Here is a 25,343-nt window from a genome sequence, read left to right on the forward strand (position 1 = left end):
TATGACTTTCCTTTCCCAAATAGTTCTCTAGATAGTTTGGCTTTTCATGTTACATTTTTCTTCAAAGTTCCTTTCTTGACTGCCCCATCCCATTACAAAATAGCTTCTAAATCCCTAAGCCTAATCTTGTCTAAAATAAATAGCTGCAATGCAAAATGAAAAAATCTGTGTGTACTAAATAAGTTGTCTACTGCTGGTGTGAAATTTAGTTGGATTTTACCTAAAAGATTTTTATAGCCATAGCTTGCAAATTTGGGCTTAGGGGAGAAGTAAATTTCTGAGTGCATGCCCAGGCTGATTTTGTTCACTCAACATAAACTATAATTTTACATGGTCCGAAAAGTAGTTTTAATGTGTATTAACTTTTCTCATTCTATTTGTCTTGCAACACAATGGAATCACAATAGATCCAACTATTTGCACCGGTGAGTTAAATTTCCTGAAGTTGTCCTAACCTATTGGCAAAAAGTAAAGTACATCTTTCCCATTTCTTGATAGAATGCTCTCTGTCCTTTTTCTGATAGTTTTAATTTTTGCCTGGCTGAAAATTGTTCTTTCGTGAAGTATGTATCTATTTGAAAATTTTGCATGTGATATAATGCAGCCTAAAACCAAGGACTGAACTTTAAGACAAAGAAGGTTTCTCTTTGAAAGCAATATGATTTATTTAATCTCATTTATTTTTAACTCCATGCAAAAATATTACTTTTTAGGCGGAATGGGTAGCCTTGAATTATGTACCGTTTGCTGAAAGGTCTTTAGAAGTAGTTGTGGATTTATACCAGAAAACAGCCTGTCACAAAGCAGTTGTGAATGAGAAAGTACTCCAAAATATCATTAAGGTACCTTTTTCTTTTTAATTTCTGTTTTTTGATGATGACACTATTACTGAAATTACTCTTTAGGTAATAACATATTATCATATATTGAGATAAATGGAAAAATATTTATATTATTATTTATAGGGACTTTTCTCCAACATTCACGGATAGTATTTAGGAAGCCATTCCCAGTATGAAAAAAAATTTTTTTTAACGAAAAATATTTTAAAATAAGTATGCATTAGATTTTTTACAATTCTTAAATTATGTCACAAGTCAATGCAGGATCCTGTTTCTTAGGACAATACTTCTCATACTTCAAGGTTGATGAGCATTCAGAGAGAAATTCACAGTGCATCGATTTAACTGATCATCTGTATTTTGTTTTTAAGCCAGTTCCTTAGTGTATGGACAACCATTTTTAAAACTCATCTCTGGTTGATTGTGTCTGATTCCTCCAAAGTTTATTTCTTGTTTTTTTTTTTTCCTGTGTTTTGAAGGGCAAATCTGAACCTTGCCTTCTGTTTACTGAACAAATACAGGCCAATATGAACCATCTTCCCTCAAGGAGAAGGCCTTTCTCTGTTCCAAAGCTCATCCTTCTCTTTGTTTTTCTCCTTTTCTCTTTTCTTTTCTTTCTTTTTCTTCCTTTCTTTCATTTTCCTTTTAGCCTTGTAAACCATATCTTGGAAAGAAGATTAAGCCCTTTAAGAACTTTCTCTCACTTTATTTCCTACTCAAATGGCCATCCTCTTTCAGCTTTCCTTCTTTTCCACATTCCTTTACTATAAACAGCTTGTGTCCTTCACCCAGTCACCGCGCACTCTCAACCCACTGTATGCTGGCTTACTTTCATATTGTGCTTCAGAAATGACTTAAAATTTAGAAGATCAAATCTTTAAATCCTATGTCTTTTTCTAATTATCTTCCCTATTGTATGATATTGCTGAAATTCCCAACTGGAAGTAGAGTCATGTTTCCCCAAAGCACATGGGGAGAGGAAAAGGATAAATAGATTTGGCTAAGTGGATTGTCCCTCAGTGGAGGCCCAGTTCATGCTAACATGTAATGGTTCACTGTGTGAGTAGTTAGTAATAATTGTGTGGAGGATGATGAAATTAAGTTTTATATTCCCTCCGTAACCGTGAAATATGAAAATGTATTTCTTCTACTCCTTATCTCTAACTAGAATTTTTATATAAAAGCAGGATTTTCACTCTAATGCAGGGCACCTGGGTGGCTCAGTGGGTTAAGCCACTGCCTTCGGCTCAGGTCATGATCTCAGGGTCCTGGGATCGAGTCCCGCATCGGGCTCTCTGCTCAGCAGGGAGCCTGCTTCCCTCTCTCTCTCTCTGCCTGCCTCTCTGCCTACTTGTGATCTCTCTCTGTCAAATAAATAAATAAAATCTTTAAAAAAAAAATAAGTCTGAACATTGTAGTCACTATACATAACTCAGATGATTTACACCTGTACCCACAAGGGTTAAAGATTTAATAAATTGTCTTTTTAATTATGAATTTTACTGAAATAACTTGGAAATGGAAAAAAAGGTACATTTAAATGTTGGAGTAGAACATAAAATTTAAAGAACTTTAGAGATAAAACATAAGGCTTCAAAGTATTGATGCTTTAGGTTATTTTACCTAAGCAATAATGAAAAAAGCAAGGTATTGATCTTAGATGTGAGAACGCCATCAGCCAAATTATTTTCTTCTAGGAAAACTATGGCAAAATGTTCTAATTAAATAACATCAGGTTGAGAGAACCTGCAAAATTTAAGTTTGCTACTCCTATCTTAACTTTTGAGATAACATCACTGTATTTTATGATGAGAAACTGAAGTTCAAAATGTTGTTCCTTATTCAAGGTCATTGTTTATAAAATGGAGTCAGAATATCTTTCTAAGCAGTAGATTTGAGGACTATGTCTGAAAATTGATGTTTCTAGAAAATAACATCCTTTTTAAGTGAAAATACCTATGCTATTATTTTTTTGTGCTTTATTTTTTTAAGTAATTTAAGTGTGTATGTATTTTAATTAATACATATCTTAAACTGTCTTTATTTTCACAGACACTTAGGGTTCCTCTCAGTTTGAAATATTCCTGCCCTTCTGAAAGCACATGGAAATTAGCAGTATCTTCTCTCCTCAAAGTTCTTTCTATTGGGCTACCTGTTGCCCGACAGCATGCTTCTTCTGGGAAATTTGACAGTATGTGGCCAGAACTAGCCAATACTTTTGAAGATTTTCTCTTTACCAAAAGGTCAGCTTATTCAATTTTACAGTTTTAAGAGTCTCTCAAAAAGTATATAATAACTGCAATTGATCTAAAAACAGTATTCTTCATTATTCATTAACAAAGTAATTATTAAGATTGTTCCATTATATACAGAGCACACTGATTAAACATTTATCCACTAGTACAGTATCTGTGAACAAGTGGGGATTTTTGCTTTTCATGCTATTTTGGGGTTTGAGACAGGAATCTATAAGACTATATGGATGCATCACAATTAAGGTTTTGACTCAGTGAAGCTAAGAAGATCTGTTTTTTAAAATCTGCTACCTATTTGACATTGCAAGAGGAAAACAATTTCAGAAAATCAGCATTTTTACCATAATAAATAATATTAGTGGTGATTATGATTAGCTCTTTAAGATGTTAGGTTTGGCAAAGAAGAGTGGAATTTTCACCATTTGATATCCACCTAAGCACTTATGGATCCTCTTTTGACCCCTCACTGAGAATAGGATAATTGGAACACACACTGAATTTTTTGAAGGAGGAATCGTCTGGGGGTTAACTTAAATTTTGCTGTGTGAAAGCATATCTGGTATTTCAAAATTGAAAGTACTGACATTCTAATTTCTCTTTCCACAAATGGTTAGATTTTGTTTTACTTTCTTTTATATTTCTCATCTCTAGATATGTTGTGGATACCAATGCAAGTGTACTTTTTGTATTTGTAGAAAAATTACAGGGACTCACAAAACATATTCAAACAAATTATGTTTTTATCTTCAACCCTGAAAATTGGAGTTCCTCTGTGGACTCCATTGCGTAAAATCACTATGTTAATTTGTATAAATCAAGTAGGTTTGGAAATGTATACTTTTTCTTCCCCAGTTCTCTGTTGGTATATGCATGTTGCTTTATCAATACAAGCTTTTAGAGCAGGTTTTTTTTTTTAGCAGTGAGTAAACTTTTCTTTAAGAATTTCTTTTCCTGGGGTACCTGGGTGGCTCAGTCAGTTAAGCATCTGTCTTTGTTCAGTTCGTGATCCTGGAGTCTCGGGATCAGAGCCCCTCATCCGGCTCCCTGCTCAGCAGGGAGTCTGCTTCTCCCTCTACCCTTCACCTTGCTTGTGTGCTCTTTCTCTCTCTCTCTCTTTTGCTCTCTCAAATATGTAAATAAAAATCTGAAAAAAAAAAAAAAAAAAGAATCTTTTACTATGGCTGAGTCTTTCCACCATCTTACTTATTCTCAAGTTTCTTGTTGCATATTCTTACTAAATTCAGTTTTATGAAATGATTTTTGTTTGTTTTTGTGCAGGAAAGTAGAAAGTGAAATCAAAGTCCTAATAATAGATACTGTACATCTCATGTTGTTTTGTGTTAATGCAGCTGTACTATAACTTCATTGGAGTCTTTTGCCCAACAGTGGCCCTACTTAAAATAAAGGTATATTGGGTATGTTAAAAAATCATATTGCTTAAGAAGCAGCCAGTGTAGTACACTGACTCAGGAGTTGGGCCACCTGGATTCAAATCCCAGCAGTTACTTTGTAACTGAGATATTTTCATCTGTTAAGTAGAAATGATAATGCTACCTAACTCATAGGGTTACTATGAGGGTTAAGTCACTTAAATTAAGTGATTGCTTAGAGTATTATGTCACTTATTTTATTTTTATTATTTTAGAGTAGGTCTGCGAAGGGCAGAGGGAGAGGGTGAGAGAGAATCTTAGGCAGGCTCCACGCCCAGGATGAAGCCCAGTGAGGCGCTCTGTCTCACAACCCCGAGATCATGATTTGAGCCGAAATCAAGAATTGGATGATGCTTAACTGACTTGGCCACCCAGACACCCAAGTATTAAGTCGCTTAAGAAAAGTGACTGCTTAGAGTAGTAGCTGGCACATGAGTGCTTTAAAAATGCTTGCTACCACTTTTATTATCCTCATTATTGTTATTTCTTTTCCTTCAGAGAACGTGATATTATACATATCCCTTCCGGTGAAGCAGCCATATTTCAAACCAGAGTTTTAAAGACCCAAACTCTAAATAACTGGGAGTAGAAATTTACTTCTAAATTTGGAATTGCTTATAATGGCTAGAAAAAAATAAAGGCACTAAATTCTGCTGTCATTAACACAGAATCAGCATTCTAAGTTGTGATTATTTTAGTTACAGATTTAAGCCTTCTGCTACCCTATACTGAGAGTCAGGAAACCCATGACCTGCTTTGACTCTGCCACCTACTTTCTGCTGACCTTGAACTGGTTTCCCTTCAGTAGGCATCATTTTTCTTAATTATAAAATGAAATGAAATGGGGCGCCTGGGTGGCTCAATGGGTTAAGCCTCTGCCTTCAGCTCAGGTGATGATCTCAGGGTCCTGGGATCGAGCCCCACATCGGGCTCTCTGCTCAGCAGGGAGCTTGCTTCCCCCTCTCTCTCTGCCTGCCTCTCTGCCTACTTGTGATCTCTCTCTCTCTCTCTCTCTCTGTCAAATAAATAAATAAAAAAAATCTTTAAAAAAAAAATGAAATGAATTGATTAGTTGTAGAAGTCCTGCTAGTTGATACGTTTTCTTTTTTTTTTTTCTTTTCAGCGTAACAGAATTCATTGTTTTTGCACCACACCCAGTGCTCCATGCAACACGTGCCCTCCCTATTACCCACCACCTGGTTCCCCCAACCTCCCACCCCCCGCCCCTTCAAAACCCTCAGGTTGTTTTTCACAGTCCATAGTCTCATGGTTCATCTCCCCCTCCAATTTCCCTCAACTCCCTTCTCCTCTCCATCTCCCCATGTCCTCCATGTTATTTGTTATGCTCCACAAATAAGTGAAACCATATGATAATTGACTCTCTCTGCTTGACTTACTAGTTGATACGTTTTCACTTAAATTTTTCATCAGTGTGAAAACAGCTAAAATGGATAAAGCCAGTTTAGTTTTTATTTCATAATCCAAAAATATTTTAAGGCTCAAATTGAAAGCTTTCATTAGTTGGTTGAAATTAAAAATGCAGTGCTCACGAAGAGAACTTAAAAACGATGTGTATTTTTATTTCATAAGAGGGCTTTGTTTTTTGTTTTCCAAATAATTGATTACTTTGGAAATCACAAAATTTTGTTTTATGTCACATATATACTTGTTCTATAACTGAAGTCCATCACTAGTATTTGAACAGAGGTGTTTCAGAATGTTGCTTGGAGTAACAAGAAATAGGTTTTTAGATAATACTAATATTTGAGTATATTTTATCTTGGAACATTTATAAATCCTTTAACTTCTTTAATATATACTCTAAGATTGTGAATAACCATGCCTTTCTCTGATATTTCTTAGCTTCTTTTTGGTCTGTAAACTGTTTTGCAAGGCAGTGTAACAAAGAAATACAAACAAAACCAGGGGGCCCCTGGGTGGCTCAGTGGGTTAAAGCCTCTGCCTTCCGCTTAGGTCATGATTCCAGGGTGCTGGGATCAAGCCCCGTATCAGGCTCTCCACTCAGCGGGGAGCCTGCTTCCTCCTCTCTCTCTCTCTCTCTCTCTCTCTCTGCCTGCCTTTCTGCCTACTTGTGATCTCCGTCTGTCAAATAAATAAATAAAATCTTGAAGAAAAAAAAAGCACAAAATTAGCTAGAAGAAAACAAAGACTTTGGATATAATTGAGGATTATGATAAGTAAATAAACGAGAAAAAGAAAATACATGATTAAAGATGAAAAACCATAAACATTGTGATCAGGTAGACACTTGAGGTTTATTAGAAATTCATTCAGTCCTCCTTAATGTATTGAAATGTATTTATCTTGTAGACTACACTTGGGCTAGTGAGAATTCATACAATTAGTGGCCAGTGGACCTTAAGTTTAAAATCACCAAGTAGTTCCCAAAAGAAATCAGGTGAAACATATTCACACAAAAACTTGTTCACTAATGTTCATAGCAGTATTTTTCATAATAGCTAAAAAAATGAAAAAAAAATGCAAATGTGTTTATCAGCTGTTGAGTGGATAAATTAAATGTGTTCTGTCCATAGAATGGAATATTCAGCCATAAAAAGAGATAAAATACTGATGCATGCATGCTACAATATAGATGAATCTTGCAGATACTATGCTAAGTGAAAGAAACCAGAGACAAAAAGCCATATAGTGTATGATCTCATTTATATAGTATATCCAGAGTAGGCAAATGCATGGAAACAAAGTAGATTAATGGCCACAGGTGGGAGGAGAATACATTGAGGACTGACTGCTAAAAGTACAGAATGTCTTCAGGCGTGATGAAAATACTCTAGAATTGAAAGTGGTACAACTTTGTGAATATATTAAAAAGGACTGAATTATACATTTTATAAAAGGTGAAATTTATGGTACATGAAATTGTATCTCAATACATATATTTTTTAATGTACCATGCAGAGAGAACTGACAGAAATTACAAATAATACTTTATCAGTTTGAAGGCTCTTTTATTTCAAATAAAGTTTCATAAAAATAATTTTTAAAAAATCGCTAACTTACTAACCTCAGTCTTAGAGAATTTAAAGATCTTATATGGCCCATTTCTGACTGGATTATTGACAGTCTCTACTTACACTTTATAGGTAAACTGTGTTAATCATGAGTGTTTTTAAAAAATTCAACCAGTGTTTTTTAATATGTTCAAAGTGTTTAGTAAGGATACTAACTCTAAGTTAAAGTATAACAGTTAGTTTGGGTTTTGAGATCAGAATACATAATCTATGCATGATCACATAATTTCCCAATTTTATTGATCACTGAAATTAGGAGTAATGAACTTTCCAGTTTCTGACTTTGTGTGCTACCTTCTTTTAAAGTATTATAAAGTATTTATAAAGTACTTTAAAAACCCATTTAAGTGGGGTGCCTGGGTGGTTCAGTGGGTTAAGCCTCTGCCTTCGGCTCAGGTCATGATCTCAGGGTCCTGGGATCGAGCCCCGCATTGGGCTCTCTACTCGGCGGGAAGCCTGCTTCCCCCTCTCTCTCTGCCTGCTGCTCTGCCTACGTGTGATCTCTCTCTCTCTCTCTCTGTCAAATAAATAAATAAATAAAATCTTTAAAAAATATATCCATTTAAGTGTTTCTGCTATATGATTCCAATAACATTATTAGTGTCTGTTCCTAATAAACTTTTTTAAATTGCTAATCAGTCCATCCTTAGTTACCTCCACCATCTTCAGAATTTTTTTTGTATCAGTGAACACTTACATTGCTTTGATTATAAATTAGAATTAAACAGTTTTATCTCTAGAGATACAGAAAGATTCTGTGAAGCTACTTTAGTAGTAGTGGTTATAAAATTCCCACCATTGGTACAAATTTGGGTACATGTCTTTAAAACTTTTTCTGTAGTTTCCTACTACTGAATTATAGTTAGCCTAGGACTTGCACACCAGAATGCATGTTTCATGCAACAGGGACTGGGTCCATCTTGTTCACAGCTGGATCTGCCTAATACAGAGTATTTGGTACTCAGTAATTTGTTGGATGAAAAATATCTAAATCAAACAAAGATCTAGTAACCATAGTAGAGTACATTTGTGTGTGTATATTCTAATACTTGTAAATAGGAAACACTTGTAAATAGAAATACTTGTAAACAGAAAAACCAAATAATACCAAATAAAGCAAAAATAGTCCTAGATATAAAAGTGTACACTGTGCCTCTGATCCTAAATATGATAACACTATTTTTGTGTTTACAACATGAAAGAAAAGAATTTAAGCTCAAACAGCAGAGAAGTTTAGGGTCAAATTCTGACCTTGTCATTTGCTTGTAATACATTCTTGGTCATATTACTAGCATTCAAAGCCTCAGTTTCCTCTTCTATCAATTACATGAGGATAATACTACATGTGGTTACTGTTCAATCATAGGAAGTAATGCAAATAAATCTCTTCGTACATTGGCTGGCTCTGTAACTTTAGCTGTTACTATTATTGTAATAGGCATTAACATCTGATTCTCAGCAGTTTTCAAGTAGTTTATTTTTCACTGCTTCACAAGTTTAATACCATTTTACTGTTCATTTTTATTAAGAGTCATGTGGTTTAAAATTCACCTTGGTTCTCACAGAATGTTGATTTCCAGTGATCTTGCTGGAACAATTTTCTGCTTTTTTTTTCCCCCAGATGTTCTCTTTTTTATTGTAAAGATCTTTAATATATTGTGTTTATTACAAATTAGTGATTAATGGTCAGTCTTTGCGTGAATAGTTCAGCAGATAACCAAGACACTCCACTGGCAATATAAGTGAATTCAGGTATCGTCATAGTGGTAATTTTTGTTGTTATTCCAGATAATAGTAATATCCTCACTCTTTATTTTTCTTTCATTCATTAGTACTGAAAGAAATTTAGTTTTACAGATTTTATTTAGTTCAGGATTGGACCAAGCATTTTTGTAGCTAGAAGTTCATGTTTGTAATTAGTTTAGTCATTCATCCTAATAACTTTAATGAAAAATACTGTTCTTTTAAATAAATGGTAGTGTCTAACCTGAGTGAGAAAATACTTTTTGTCATTTGAATGCTGTTTATTTCCAGAGAACATTTACCTTTTAAAAATCAAGTGTTTTGTTTATTTTTTAGCATACCTCCAGATAATCTCTCTATTCAAGAATTTCAGAGAAATGAAAGTATTGATGTTGAGGTGAGGAAGCTATTTAAAACATTTTCCCATAACCATTTGTGCAAAGCAAATAGTAGAAATGTTGGAACTATAAAATTGCTAAGAGAAAAAGTAAAGTAATAGGTTTAAGATTGAACCTAAAAGCAGTTAAACTCTCACATAGATTAAAGGTTAGTTTTGAAAGCACTGACATGATTTCCTTATACTTGTTAGCTTTGTCTCTAAATACGAAGTTGTGTTCATTTAATAATTTAAAAAAGCAATTGATTCAGTAAAACCTGTCAGTTATTGAGCATGTATTTGAGAGTTTGCTCTGTAGTTTGGCAAACCAGGTGTTATTTGGTTCAAACTAATCAGTAAGTTGTTTAGAATTTTTTAAGTAGGCTCTATGCCCAACACAGGGCTTCAACTCACCCCTGAGATGGAGTGTTACACAGTCTGCTGACTGAGCCAGCCAGGCGCCCCTAGGTTTTTGTTTTTAACCAGCTGTAGATAAAACCTCTAGAACTCTGGAGGCACATAATGAGTGGGGTTTTTTTAAGATTTTTTTTTTTTTTAATTGTAAAGAGTTTAAGGAGGTAGTTTTTTTTTAATGGGTTCTTTGTTGGGGGAGGTGTTTTGATGATTTTCCTTTAAGATGGATAAAGGATCTTTTAAGTAAATCAAATAAGTAAACTACTTTAAAGTGTACACTGCCTTTTGTCCCGTGTTTTAAAACTGTTGTAAACTCCTTTTTCTTCAAAGGGCAAATTAACGCATTATATATTAGAAATGAGCTGTTTAGCAAAAATGAATATAACTTTACTTTCTCTTTTGGTTTATTGTTCATGATTTTAAAAAGGTGATTTAACCAGATTTATTCTTAAATCTGTTTTGGATATTTTATTCTAACATGGATACATTTCATATAAGATCAACATTTATTAAAATGACTGCATAGTAAATAGTTTATATTATTGACTTGTAATTTATTATTAAAAATAAATTATTATTAAAAATAAATTATTATTATTACTAAGGTGAAATAGGCTACCCAATCCTGTATGTTAACATTAAAATATTTATGCACTTTATTAAGAAAGATTCTTTACTCGATTTTCTTTTAAAATAAAATTTAGATTTTAGTCTAGAAATTGTCATTTGTGTTGGTCTTTTTCAAGAAAAAAATGCATTTGAGTTTACCTCTTTTGTTTTAGGTAGTTCAGCTTATCAGCACTGAGATACTACCTTATGCCAATTTTATTCCTAAGGAATTTGTCAGTCAGATAATGACTATGCTTAATAAGGGCTCAATACACTCTCAGTCATCTTCATTTACGGGTATGTTACTTTAATGACTTATTAAAAATGTTAGTAACTTTTGAAGCACTTTGGATGAGGCTGATTATAGAAATGTTTAGTCCTGTGATTGAGGTAAATTGTGAACTTGAGAATTGTCAGATAAATTTTAAGAATGTGATAGAATATTAAGTTTTATATGGAGAAAATGTGAATATTCTGTGAATTATGTGTTATGAATTAAATTGCAGAGCATTTATGAAATCTACCTAAGTCACTGTTGGCCGACACAAGTTAACAGTTTTGTGAAATCACGGATTATTGGGAAGGAGTAAGTGTATATTCTATCACCTAGCATTTGGCTAACTTCTATGAGTCTCAGTTTTGTCATCTGTGAAATAAAGATATTGATATCAATTGCTCAGAGTTATAAATTACAGTTAACCAGTTAAAACAAATAGATGCCATAACATTGTTAATGGAACTAAGTTTAGTAAATGCTTACTATGTGCAGGGTATTACACTAGAATGTTACCTCACAACGTTTCTATGAGAATAGTTTCCACCATATTGCAGAGGGAAATAGGTTTAAAAAGTTTGGAAAAATTATCCATAATATAAAGGCTGGAAGCCACATTCATCCTTAAAAAGAATTCCATGCTTCTTTTCATTTTATCGTGCTACCTTATTGGGAGATAATAAATTGCCTTTTGCTATTTCTCTTTTTCTAAACCTGTGCTCAGTTGTAAATGTAATTATGTGGTATCATAACATGATTTTTCTCTTGAGATGATTAAAAAATTTTAAATTTGTGCCATGCATATCCATTATCCCCGGAATTTACCAGAGCCATGACTAACTTCTGCTGAACTGTGCTGAACACTTTTAAAGAGCATGTAAATGCGCACAGTTTGGCCACTAGGTGTCTCTCATACTGCTTAGTTCAGAAACTACAGTAGTTCTTTTTCCCAGCCCAGATAAGTGATAAAAGTCATCTGATAAGTACAGATTTAACAAATAATAAAAATCTCAGAAAAAAAAGATTAAATACTACTTACATGTTAATACAGTCAACTTTTTATTTTTAAGAGTATATAAAAATTTCTAGATACATTTTTATAGAAGTATTACAAACTATTTATAATCAGATGTAAATATTTTAAGCTAAATAAGGACCACTGAATTGCCATGTATACTTTTTCAAGCAATTTCTGTCTTGCCATTTAAAGTATTAAATATGCCAAGATAAAACAGGTACATGGACATTCTTCCAATGGCTTTGCCATAGGACACAAAGTTTTCAGTTTGAACTTGGAGAGCTTTTTAAAACATGTATATAGAAAGCCTTCTGTGCTAAAATGGACCAATTTATAAAGACTTAGATTCCAGGGATCATTTTTGGTCCACCACTCATTAAGTATGACCTGATAGCCAAAGCTTTCAGATAAAATCTTCCAATGCAAAAGAGAAAAACCAAAACAGATGAAGAGGGAAACCCAGAGGAAATGTAAATTCAGGGCCACAGAAACATTCCACTCCCAAAAAGCACAATTATAATTAGGATGTTCAAAGAGATAAAAGATTTTACATCCATGAAACAGAAAATGCCATTAAGAAGGAGCAATCAGTACAAGAAAGAGCTCATAGAAACTAAAAATATGACCCCTAAAATAACAAGTTCAGTGAAGGGTTGCAAGAAAATATAAGGAAATAACCCCAAAAGCAGAGAAAGAAAAAAAGTGGGCAATTTGAGAAGAAAGAAAGAAAATCCAAGGGATCTAACATCTGACAATAGATAAAAAAGAAAATACAGAGCAAAGCTAAAAGAGGAAATTATCAAAGACATAAACCGAAGAAATCAGTCTCCAGATTAAAAATGGCCACTCAGTAACCAGAATGGTGGAAGAAAAAAGATCCACAGGAAGATCCACAAATTTTATGTTGTCATGAAATTTCAGAGTACTTGGACTAAAGAGAAGATTCTATAAGATTTCAGAAAGAAAAAGGGCGCCTGGGTGGCTCAGTGGATTAAGCCGCTGCCTTCGGCTCAGGTCATGATCTCAGGGTCCTGGGATTGAGCCCCACGTCGGGCTCTCTGCTCCGCGGTGAGCCTGCTTCCTCCTCTCTCTCTGCCTGCCTCTCTGCCTAGTTGTGATCTCTCTCTCCGTCAAATAAATAAATAAAATCTTTAAAAAAAAAAAAAAGATTTCAGAAAGAAAAGAAAAAAGGCCAACACAAAAGGATTTTGTCAAGATGATACTGGACTTCTCAGTAGCAGCATTGGATGCTAAAAGACATGGACACAGTAGTTTCAGAGTTATAGTTGGAAAGGATTTCTAACATGGAGTTTTATACGCAGGCCCACCGTTGTCAGAGTATAAGCAAGGAATGGTAATTCTCAAATGTCAGCATGCATTAAAATCAGTTCCAAGGACAAGCTATTGCTGGGCTGTAGTCTCTGAGCCTCTGATTCAGTAGTTCTGGGGTGGGATGTGAGAATGTGCATTTCTTTTCTTTTCTTTTTTTTTTTAAAGATTTTATTTATTTATTTGACAGACAGAGATCACAAGTAGGCAGAGAGACAGGCAGAGAGAGAGGGGGAAGCAGGCTCCCTGCTGAGCAGAGAACCCGATGCGGGGCTCGATCCCAGGACCCTGAGACCGTGACCTAAGCTGAAGGCAGAGGCTTTAACCCACTGAGCCACCCAGGTGCCCCGAGAATGTGCATTTCTAATGAGTTCTCTGGTGGTGTTGATGCTGCTAGGTAACACACTGCTTGAGTACCACAGTAAAGTAATGACGTTCTTGGAAATGCAAATTCTGAAAAATTTTACTTCCTGTTCAGTCTTTCTCAGGTACTCCAGAATATGTTCCAAGAAAACAAAGGAGTGAACCAAAGAAACAGAGGGCATGGATCTAGGAAGTTGGGTATAAAACAAGAGAGAATAAAGACAATTCTGAGGGTTTGGCAGACACTATTTGGAGGATACAGCTGGATGGCAGGCCTGGAGAGCAGCTAGTTCACACTAGAGCAGAGGTCTGGCTCTGGGAAAGATGTTGCCAAGAGGAGGAGGAAAGGGAGAGAGGGAGGAAGAAGAAAGAGTATCGCAAGTTTGACCTTGTGGAAAACTATTGAGATATTGATAGTGCTGTCAAGGGTATAAAAAGACAAAGGTAAGAAAAATATTATATGGAAGTGATGAGAGTAGACAGTCTTGCCTTGCTTTTGATCTTGCAAGGAGGAAAATCGTTATATATATGCTTTTAGCTGTAAGTTTTTCATAGATGGCTTTCATCAATTGAAGAATTTCCTTCTATTTCTAGTTGGCTAAGAGTTATTATCATTAAGTTTATTAATTTAGCCTTTTGTTAACCATCAATAATTGTCAATTTTACAGAAGCAGAGATTGATATTCGTTTGAGAGAAGAGTTTTCTAAAATGTGTTTTGAAACATTGCTCCAGTTTTCCTTCAGTAATAAAGTCACAACACCTCAAGAAGGCTACATCTCACGAATGGCACTCTCAGTGCTTTTAAAGAGATCTCAAGATGTGCTTCATCGCTATATAGAGGATGAAAGATTAAGTGGTAAATGCCCTCTTCCAAGGTATAGATTTTATTTTATAGATGAAGAAAATATGTTATCTTAATTACTACGAATAAAAAAAGCTCTGAGCACCAAGTTGTTTTCATAAGTGATTTCATGTGACCTGAAGCTGTTTATAATTTTATTTTATACAGTGTAACTCTTCATAAGTTTTGCTGCAGATATATTAGTGTATTTTATTATGGGGTGCTCTTTCGGACTGCTCATGGAGGTTAAGTAATGTATATGTACCAAGTTTCCTTTTGGGATTTAAAAGAAAATTTTGAATTCTAAAATATGTTTTCTTAAGGATTTCTGGATAAGGACTTATGGATCTGTATGAGCACATGGGTGTGACTCTCTCTAGAGAGAAAATAATAGGTAAATCATACTCCACAAACTTCCTAGTTTGTTTTAGTTATTTTTAGATTTCTCTGTAAGTCAGCTAGCCATGTCTTAGATCTTCTTTTCATCTGGCTTGCTTAATTAAGCCCTTGTTCCTGGACTAATTTGCTTCCCATTTAGCCATGCTGTGTCAGTAAAATGGACTCTAGGTCTTTCTGCTAAGCCACGGCTAATCAAAGTTGTAGTAGAAATCAGAATTCATCGAAAAATGCAATCATAAATTATGGTTATGTCACCAGTCTATTTTTTAACATGGGAATTAGAGTTTAAGGCAAAACAAATGAAACAAAGTAATATTGGAAGACAAAGTTGTCAAAGTCAAGATAGGTTCCATCTCATATAAGGTAGCATTGGAGAGGTAAATCACCACCCCTAAATCCTTGTGTACATTCTTATTTACTTAAAATAAATTTTTGAAGTGAGAATTGACTTGTCAGAAGATAAAGACATTTTAAAAGCTTTTGATATGTATATTACAAATTGCCTACCTGAGATTTCTACCAATTTACCTTCTCCTAGGAGTATATAATGTCCTTTTCCTCAGTTTTTAGCATTTTAAAATTATTTGCCAGTTTATGATTTATGTTTTTAAAATTTGATGAATGAAAATAGCTACATAGTAGTTTGCTATTGTTTTTTTAATTATCAATGCTTACCAATTCTAAAACATAAATTATACCTTCTCATATTCAGAATTATATGTGAAAAAGTTCCAAAGACAGGTGTTGGTAATTTGGTTATGGGCATAATTGAAAATTGATTTGTCAGAATTGATCTCTGAAGTATACTTTGAAAAGCAGTAATAAAGTTGCTTTGCTTGGAATATTTTTTATTTATTAGAGTATAACATCATTTTATTTCAGAAAGTAATTTTTCCTCTTCTTGTGTTTTTAGTGTTTATTGCTTTTAAATTGAGTCTTATTTATAGTTGCCTTATAAAAGTGTTATAGTGTATCATCCTGTGTTTGACTCAGTATCATTACATTATTTTCTAAACTACATTGTAACACAATGACATTCTTCTATGCTTAAAAAGGAAACTTGAAATATACTGTCCTAGTAATAGAAAAATCTTTTTTGTAGAATGAAAACACAGATTCGTATCAGGACTGAGGAGACTCTTTAGGGAGAAAGAAGGGAATCAAGCTACTCTTGATCCTTTACTCCCAAGTTAATTCTTCATTGCTAATGTCTCCAAATAATCGTGCCTTAGGATTAATTTTGAGAATGTTTCTTTTGTTGTATTAGAAACTTTAAAGGCACTATCATACTTTATTCCCACCCCAGTACTATTGTAATTTTTAAAAAAAGATTTACTTACTTATTTGAGAGAGAGAGTGCAAAGAGGGCAGAGGGAGAGGGAGAGAGAGAGTCAAGCAGACTCCACACTGAGCTTAGAGACGAACACTGGGCTTGACCTCTTGATCCTGAGATCATGACCTCAGGACCCTGAAATCAGGACCCTAAGATCACAGGGAGCTGAAACCAAGTGTTGGACACTTAACCAACTGCGCTACCAAGACCTCCCTGTATTATTGTAATTTTAAATGTCCTTTTAACAGCATGGTAAAATTATATGCCAGGAGGTAGTAGTAGTCTTTATTTCCATTTAAACTTTGACAAATCCCTTTTAGCACTAGTTAAAAAGGAAAAAAAAATTTTGTAGAGAAGCTTTAAAAGGATGTATAAAGTATCTTAAATTTAAATAGTTATGTGAAATATCTTACAAATAAATTTAGATTTGCCTGAATAGATGCCCCCCTTTTGAAATGGATAATTTATGATAAAAATAACTGTAAATCTTATTTGCACACTGAAGTACATATTAATAAGATAATTTTTCTTTTATAAGAATTTAAATCTAACATTAACTTTGCATTGTATTGTGTCTAGTATTTTTTCAAAGTACATCTACTTGTATAAACCTAGTAAAAAACACACATGGCATATCTTAAAATCCTGATGGAAATAATTTCCCATCTCTTTTTCAGGCAACAAGTAACAGAAATCATATTTGTTTTAAAAGCAGTCAGTACTCTCATTGATTCACTTAAGAAAACTCAGCCTGAGAATGGTAAGTGCTTAGAAACTCAGTTATTATAAACTCATAGCATTTATATTCTATCCCTGATGCACTTTTCTATTATTATTAAGTTAACTGAATTTTAGGAATATAACAGCTATTTGGCTTTCTTTTTTCCAGGCCTTATAACAGCAAAGAATCAAGTCCATTAGGATATTAATTAAGTAAAATTAATTTATAATGTTTTAGCTTCTTTATGTTAAATAACAGGTTTTTTTTAACTAAGTTGGTCTGAATTCAGGATGTTACATGGATAATTCATAGTTCATATATTTTTAATGTAGACCATCACTTGAGTTTTTGGGTAAGTGTAGACTTCCATCCTGCGTTTGTATTGAATAAACTATACAGCTTTGAATCACTTAATAGCTTTATGTCATTTGTTTCTCCTTTCTGTAAACTCATTCCTTTTCTTTACATTCCTCTTCTTTATTCATTCCTCTTCATTCCATTCTTTACATTATTGCCAGAAATGATTTTTCAAAAAGGGCAGCTTTGATTGTTCATTTTCCTATCTTGGTAAAACAAAAAATTTTCATTTACCATTACTTACCAAATGCAAAGAGTATTGTTGTCAAACCCCATTAGATTTATGGTTCATTTCCACTAGACCTCACATATCCTATTTTCCCACCAAACTAAAATTCTCAGTCTACCCAAGTATTCCCAACCTTTTGCTTATTTCAGTCTTCTGCCTATATCTATCTAGTTCAAATATCGCTCTGCTTTTAAGCCTTGTTTTTAATCCTTAATGGTGAGTGATTTCTCTTTTCGTTGAATTCGTAGCATGTGTACCTTTGTCTTAAAGCACTCTGTATGTGTTACAGTTACACACATACATGGCTCAGTTCCCTTAACTTGTAAACTTCTTGAGAGGCTTTTTGGGGCATGTTTTGTTCTATTTTGAATGCTCTGCATTGCAACACAAAGTGGTTTGAGGACAGGATAAAGAGCTGGCACCAGAATATAAGTTAATTGTGTCAGTGAACACAGTGGTTCAGTTGACCTTTTTTTTGGGGGGGGGGGGGTAAGATTTTATTTATTTTTTTTTGGCAGAGAGAGACAGTGAGAAAGGGAATACAAACAGGGGGAGTGGGAGATGGAGAAGCAGGCTTCCCACTGAGCAGGGAGCCTGATGCGGGGCTCGATCCCAGGACCCTGGGATCATAACCTGAGCCGAAGGCAGCTGCTTAACGACTGAGCCACCCAGGCGCCCCAGTTGGCATTTTTAATACAACAAGCTTTTGTTAAAGAGGGAAATGTGTTGATTTATATTCTGGCCCAAGTACCTGAGCAGACTGGCACTTTTATGTAGCATTACTTTTAATACCCAAGGAAGTTCCTAATAAATGCCTTATAAATGAGTCATAGGATATTTGTTCTGGCAGTTGCTATATAATATAAGTAAATACTTATTTTTCTGTTTTCAAAATTTTCCCACTGGTGCTTTGGCCTAGAACGGTGAGTATTATACTAAATCTTAAGGAGCGATAGATTTATATTTCTTCAATCCAAAGAGAGGGGCAGAGTTTGTAAGAAAATTGTGGGAGCAATATTCTGATTTCATCCCATCAAATTCAAATTTGAGCTCTCTTAAAAAATGTTCTGGTTGGGGCGCCTGGGTTGCTCAGTTGGTTAAGCCTCTGCCTTCAGCTCAGGTCATAATCTCAGGGTCCTGGGATCAAGCCCCACATCAGGGGCTGTCTGCTCAGCAGGGAGCCTGCTTCCCCCTCTCTCTCTGCCTGCCTCTTTGCCTACTTGTGATTTCTCTCTCTGTCGAATAAATGAATAAAATCTTAAAAAAAAAAAAAAAGTTCTGGTTGATATTTCAGAGAGGGAAACTATGCACTAACTTCCTAGTGACCAGTAAAATTTTTGTTAGGTCATAGGATAGAATTAGATGCTTAAAAATAAAGACTTAAACATTCTCCAATTAAAAATTCTCCAATTCCCATGCTATTGTTAGAGATATATTAAATATAATGAGTGTATTTCAGTGCATAGTGCTTGCATGATTTTATAGGATTTTTAGATAGCTGTCAAGAATTTAAGCAGAATTTGTACAAAGGAAGAAGAAAAGAAGGGGCTCCTGGGTGGCTCAGTCGTTAGGCATCTGCCTCGGCTTGGTCACGATCCTGGGGTCCTGGAATCGAGCCCTGCATTGGGCTCTCTGCTTGGTGGGGGGCCTGCTTCTCCTTTTCCCACTCCCCCTGCTTGTGTTCCCTCTCTCGCTGTCTCTCTCTGTGTTAAATAAATAAAATCTTAAAAAAAAAAAAAAAAAGGAAGGAAAATGTAACTTTTAAAAATCTTTTTCTTTTCTTTTCCTTTTTTTTTTTTTAAAACAAAGCCAGTGGGCCATGAATAGGGCAGTGCATTAGTGATAGATTATTTAAGTAAACTGTTACAAGTTGTCTAAGAGAGTTTGAATTGTGGCTTTGGATATATGAAGTGAAAACTTAAATTAAATGTAACCATAAATGATGATGATATTATATTAGCTATGATAAGCTTCATTAAGAAACAGGAAAAAAGAAGGTAACTTAGAAAAATTCAGGCCTTTCCGGTGGAAATATGTTGGATTGCTCGTAGCTATTCCAGAATTAATTCAGGAGGACAGGTATAAGATTTGGAACCAGTGTACACCCAACATTTGTTTAGGACATTTGTCATTTGTTTTGGGGCTTTCTAGGGGAAGAGAAGGCATTTGTTAGACTTATTTTTAATTTGGAGGAATTTTGTTTTTGTTTTATTTGATCTTTACGTTAAAATTTGATAAGCAATGACATTACACATGGTTCAAAAATTCCAAATCATAGACATACAGGGAAAAGTTTTAAGATCATCTTTACCCTATTTTAGATCTGTCTGGTTTTTAACTTGCCATAGGCAACCATTTTTATTATTTTGTGGATCTTTCCAAAAGTTTATTATGTAAATATCAAATATATACTCCAGTATGCCCTCAGTTTTGAACATAAATGAATATACATAATAGACCATACTATATCTACTATTCTGAATACTCTATTTTTTTCTGCTTCATATAATATGGAGATTCTTCCATATCAATGCTTGCAGCTTTTTCATCCCTTTTTGGTAGGTAGTCCAAGGTGTCCGCCAAGATCTATAGTGGCCTTTTAAAAATATATTTTAATTTAGAAATTTGAGTCACTTCTCCTGAGTTTGAGATGTGATCTTAATGTATTTTTGTATTTTCCTATAATAAACCAAGACTTAATTTTGTCAGTTGACTTTCTATCTGGGGAAATCTAGATACTAGGTTTCAATCTGTGCAACCTTTTTTTTTTTAAACTGTAGTAAAATACACATAAAAATTTATAATAAGCTATTTTTAAGTGTATAGTTTAGTGGTATATTCATATATATTCAATATATATTCAAATTCAAATATATTCAAAATAGTGTACTACGATCAGCACCATCTATCTCCATAACTCTTGTCATCTTGCAACTGGAACTCTATACTTTTTTTTTTTTTAAGATTTTATTTATTTATTTGACAGAGAGATCACAAGTAGGCAGAAGGCAGGAAGAGAGAGAGGGGGAAGCAGGCTCCCTGCCGAGCAGAGAGCCCAATGCGGGGCTCAATCCCAGGACCCTGAGATTATGACCTGAGCTGAAGGCAGAGGCTTAACCCACTGGGCCACCCAGGCACCCCTGGAACTCTACACTCTTTAAACAATAACTCCTTATTCCCCATTTCTCCAAACTTCTGGCAACCACCATTCTGTTTTCTATTACTATGATTTTGAATACTCTGAGTATGTCATATAAGGTGAACCATATAGTAAGTTGTCTTTTTGTGACTGGCTTTTTTCACTTAGTATAATATGATCATGGTTTATTCATATCATAGAATGTTGGAGAATGTCCTTTTTAAGACTGAATAATATTTCTGTGTGTGTCTGTGTATATGTATTGTATTTTCCTTATCCATTCATCCATTGGTACACACTTGGGTTGATTCCACATTTTAGTTATTGTGAGTAATGCTGCTATGAACATTGTGTACAGAAATCTCTTCAAGACCCTGCTTTCAATTCTTTTGAGTATATACCCAGAAATAGAATTGCTAGATTATATGGTAATTCTATTATTTATTTATTTTTAATATTGGAATTTTTTATTTTTAAAGATTTTTATTCATTTGAGAGACAGAGAGACCACAAGCAGGCAGAGAGAGAAAGCAGATTGCCTGCTGAGCTGGGAGCCTGACATGGGACTCGATTCCAGGACCTGGAGATCATGACCTGAGCCGAAGTCAGATGCTTAACCATCTGAGCCACCAGGCTCCACTCTATGTTTTACTTTTTGAGGAACCACTATGTTATTTTCCACTATGTCTGTACCATTTTACATTCCAACCACGAGTGAACAAGATTCTAATTTTACCACATCTTTACAAATACTTGGGGTTTTTTTGTTTGTTTGTTCCATTTTTATTTTTGTTTTTTTTTTTTAAATATTTTATTTATTTATTTGACAGACAGAGATCATAAGTAGTCAGAGAGGCAGGCAGAGAGAGAGGAAGAAGCAGGCTCCCTAGTCAGCAGAGAACCTGATGTGGGGCTCGATCCCAGGACCCTGAGATCATGACCTGAGCCGAAGGCAGAAGCTTTAACCCACTGAGCCACCCAGGCGCCCCTGTTTTTGTTTTTGTTGATAGTAGCCATTTTAATGAGTAAGAGGTGGGTTGCATTGTAGTTTTGATTTGCATTTCCCTCATGATTAATGATGTTGAGCACCTTGTCATGTGCATTATTGGCCATTTGTATATCTCCTTTGGAGAAATATCTATTTAAACCTAATTTTTTTTTGAATTGAGGTGTTTGGCTTTTTTGTTGTTGTTGAAGCCTCTTAATCTGCACCTCTGTGATCAGAAGCATCAATTAGAGAGCACAGATCCCTATTATTTGGAAGCTGGGTCATTTTTGCCCACCGGCCTTCTGCAGGCTTTGTGCTAGCTGCTTCAGGAACACGTGCACACCTGCCGACCACATGGCTAGGAGTGAGGGATGTGTAGCTGCTACTGTGCTAAGACCTGAAATTGACCGAAATTAATCACAATAAACTGTCCAAGTCTACTTCTGGAAGTTGCAAGCCTTCAGTAGACTCCAGAGTTCCAAAATAGTTGGCATCAAGCAGATTCTGCCAATGCAGTTGTTGTCTGGGTGGGTAGGCAGACTCCTGGCACTTCCTACTCTGCCATTTTTCTAGAATCCTCTCTGTGCAATCTTTTTCCAAATGATTAGTGGAAAGTTTCACAGACAACAGCTGGAGAAGACTGTTTAAAACTTCTTAGACTGGTGGTTTTTAAAATGTTTCTTTCCTGTCAAGCAGCACAATTCTTTTTACAAAAGAAATCTGATATTGATTCCCAACATATAAAACAGATAAAAACAGCTCTGGCCTGACATTCTCTCCCTCACCATTACCCATCAGCCCTACTCCCACTCTGAGGAAGCCCTTGTGTGGGTGAAGTAGGGATTACATGAACAGGTCAGCATTTCCCAAGATTAGTACTAAGCAATGATTATTAATGATGGATGATGATGAGTGTCAGTAGTTACTGAATATAAAAAACTTCCATAACCAAATTAGTTTTGGAAGCCCTGAATAAAGTTAAACCTCTTCTTTTACTGCAGGTTTTTAATAAATTCTTGTGAATTATGACTCCCCAAAAAGGAAGATAATATATATAATGTGTGTCAAACTTACCTGAACATTATTTTTTTTTATAAGAAGTATCTTGAAGGACACTAGTTTGAGAAACTCATTCCTTTCTTCTCCAACAGAAGTTGAGATAAAGAGAAATTGGAGTGAAAAACAGAATTAAAGTTCCTCATGTATGACGTAGTATTCTTTCTTTTATACTCCTAGATTTGAGACTTACTCCATGAAGTGTCATATACATATACTATCTAATGAAATCTGTCAGCTGGTTTTATTCCATATTGTACTCTCAGCAATATGCATAGTACTTCCAAGAAAATAGGAATGTAATATGTGATCTCAGAGTATGGGAAATTATAAATTAATTAGAATATAAGTAGCCAAGTAGCATTCACCTATACTGGTTGTTGGTGATAGTGGTGAAGAACACAGACATGTCCCTCCCCACTGAAGTTTAAATGTAGTGATATACATTAAAGATTAGGGAGCAGTACAAGACAAGAATGGATCTGTGTGGTCACTTGAAACTAAAATGAGTATCAAGGATGTTACTGGGAAAATTATATGAATGTTTATATTTTTAGCTTACAACTACATAAGAAATGGAGTTGTTTTCTCATTGTTCTTGAAATACATACTACATTATCTGGCACTTATACTGAAAATGATAAAAGTTTGAATTCAAGGTTAATTTTGTCAGCTTCCAGGACCTTCACAAATTGAAGTATCGTTTAAAATGGATGTTATCAAATTTCTTGGTATTGATGACTCTGCACACTGACCATATGTTTTTCCTTCATATCTTATTAAGTAGTGCAGGAAATCTCCCAAAGATTAGAAAAAAAAAGGGGTGGGGTGGGGTACAAGTTTGTGGAATCTCCGTATTTGGGGATTTTTTTCTTTGCCTTGTATTTAAAGGATTGTTTATGTTAATTGCGTAATCTCTACTATTTAAACCCACACGTTTTTGAGATTTTTTTACTTTTTAATTTCAGTTGATGGAAATACCTGGGCACAAGTGATTGCTTTATACCCAACTTTAGTAGAATGCATCACCTGCTCATCTGCAGAAGTCTGCTCTGCGCTTAAAGAGGCCCTCGTTCCTTTTAAGGATTTCATGCAACCACCAGCATCCAAAGTTCAAAATGGAGAATCTTGACCAGCTACAATAATTTTAAAGAAGAAAGATAGATATCTCAAGAATATCTGATCCTCAGTGAGTCTTCTGTGAGAAGGACATTTCTTACCACAATAATTCTTGGCAGCTGTTGTTGGCCTCCTTTAAATTGTACTTACCTGAGTTCAGTAATTCATATTACAAGCTTACATGTCAAACAAGCCTCCTGAATGAGTAGCAGTGGAAACCTTTAGTAAGTTAAACTGATGGAGAGAGAGTTAATGTAACTACAACACGCCTGCTACTTTATCTTCAATTGGTGATTTAAAAGTGAGCTTATGTACAGTTTGTGGTGTATGTGATGTACTTTTTAAAATGAAAGAAAAGCTATTTCATTCAGTCAGATTTATTAGGCCGGTGTTTTTGCACCCTTTTTCAAGTACAAAAGTGTACTAAAATTTTATGTAAGATGGTACTGTAACATTCCACATTATCTATAACCAGCCTTTGTAAACAAAGGGAACTGATAAACTTGTGTGTATAATAAATGGTACAGTTCTGTATAAAATAGTTGCATTTATTATTTAAATTTTTAAAATATTGATAATGTTAAATGCTTGAAGCTAATATTTATTATTAATACAAAATTGTTTGCTTACATTTTTACTTATAATTTGCCTTCTTAAGCAGCAGATATGCTCACCATATGATCATGCAGTTATCTCAGTGCTTATTTTAAATGTATTTACTAGTGACTATTAAGCATCTGACCAGAAAGGTCATGTGAACACAGCAGCAAATAGTTTATGATTTGCTGATTTTGCAACTTTGAAGTATAGGTTATTAATACATTGGGATATATTATAGCGCTCTGGCTCCATCATACCTCATTTCTTTAAATATCTTTCCCAGCTTTCACATAAGTCTGTCTGTTTTTATATTTGGTATCTGAATTTTAAAGACTTTTCATATTATATTTCTACTGATTTTTTTTTTCCCACTGACTAAGCATTTATCATTGTCTTTGAATTATGACCCAGGCAAGATGATTCCAGATTTCCTAAATTTTGCCTGTGAAGTTTCGTTCATTTCAGTGTTTCATTTTGTAATGTCTTCTCAAGAAGAAGAATAACAATGCTAACTCATAAATATAAAATGTGTGTGTATTCTAAAACAATGAGAAGTGTATTTTTGGAGATAGTGAATCATTTAGAAGTACAGTAAACTTTCTCTCATGGAGTAAATTGCTAATTTTGTTTCACTTTCCTCTCTTAGTGAAAAAAAATGCTCTTGAGTACATTAACATAATTGTTTCATGAAAAACTAACCTAGATCACTGTATTTTTTATTTAATGGATTATGATATTATCATATTTTTCTTAGTTAAAATTTCCTAAACATGTAAAGATGCAAAGATGTTTAAAACAATGGTTAAGAAATCATAATGGTTTCAGTATTGTGTTAATGTGCCAGAAGGCCTTTG

The 25,343-nt window shown here is 34.4% G+C and overlaps 1 protein-coding gene across 5 annotated transcripts in view; it reads left to right on the top strand.

Moving 5' to 3' along the window:
• Positions 1–24,428, top strand: part of MON2 (MON2 homolog, regulator of endosome-to-Golgi trafficking) — a 108,907-nt gene extending 84,479 nt beyond the window's left edge. For 3 of the 5 annotated variants that reach the window (XM_046011517.1, XM_046011518.1, XM_046011522.1), the window contains 8 exons: positions 408–425; positions 714–842; positions 2,895–3,085; positions 9,660–9,720; positions 10,896–11,019; positions 14,375–14,582; positions 16,958–17,040; positions 23,739–24,428. In XM_046011517.1, coding sequence (XP_045867473.1) covers positions 408–425; positions 714–842; positions 2,895–3,085; positions 9,660–9,720; positions 10,896–11,019; positions 14,375–14,582; positions 16,958–17,040; positions 23,739–23,902 — 978 coding nt within the window. In that variant the 3' untranslated portion in view covers positions 23,903–24,428. The remainder of the gene's footprint in view (positions 1–407; positions 426–713; positions 843–2,894; positions 3,086–9,659; positions 9,721–10,895; positions 11,020–14,374; positions 14,583–16,957; positions 17,041–23,738) is intronic. The other 2 variants (XM_046011519.1, XM_046011520.1) reach the window with 1 other exon arrangement.
• Positions 24,429–25,343: the final 915 nt, after the last annotated feature.

Source organism: Meles meles, chromosome 7 (genome assembly GCF_922984935.1).
Source record: "Meles meles chromosome 7, mMelMel3.1 paternal haplotype, whole genome shotgun sequence".
NCBI classification, from domain to species: Eukaryota; Metazoa; Chordata; class Mammalia; order Carnivora; family Mustelidae; genus Meles; species Meles meles.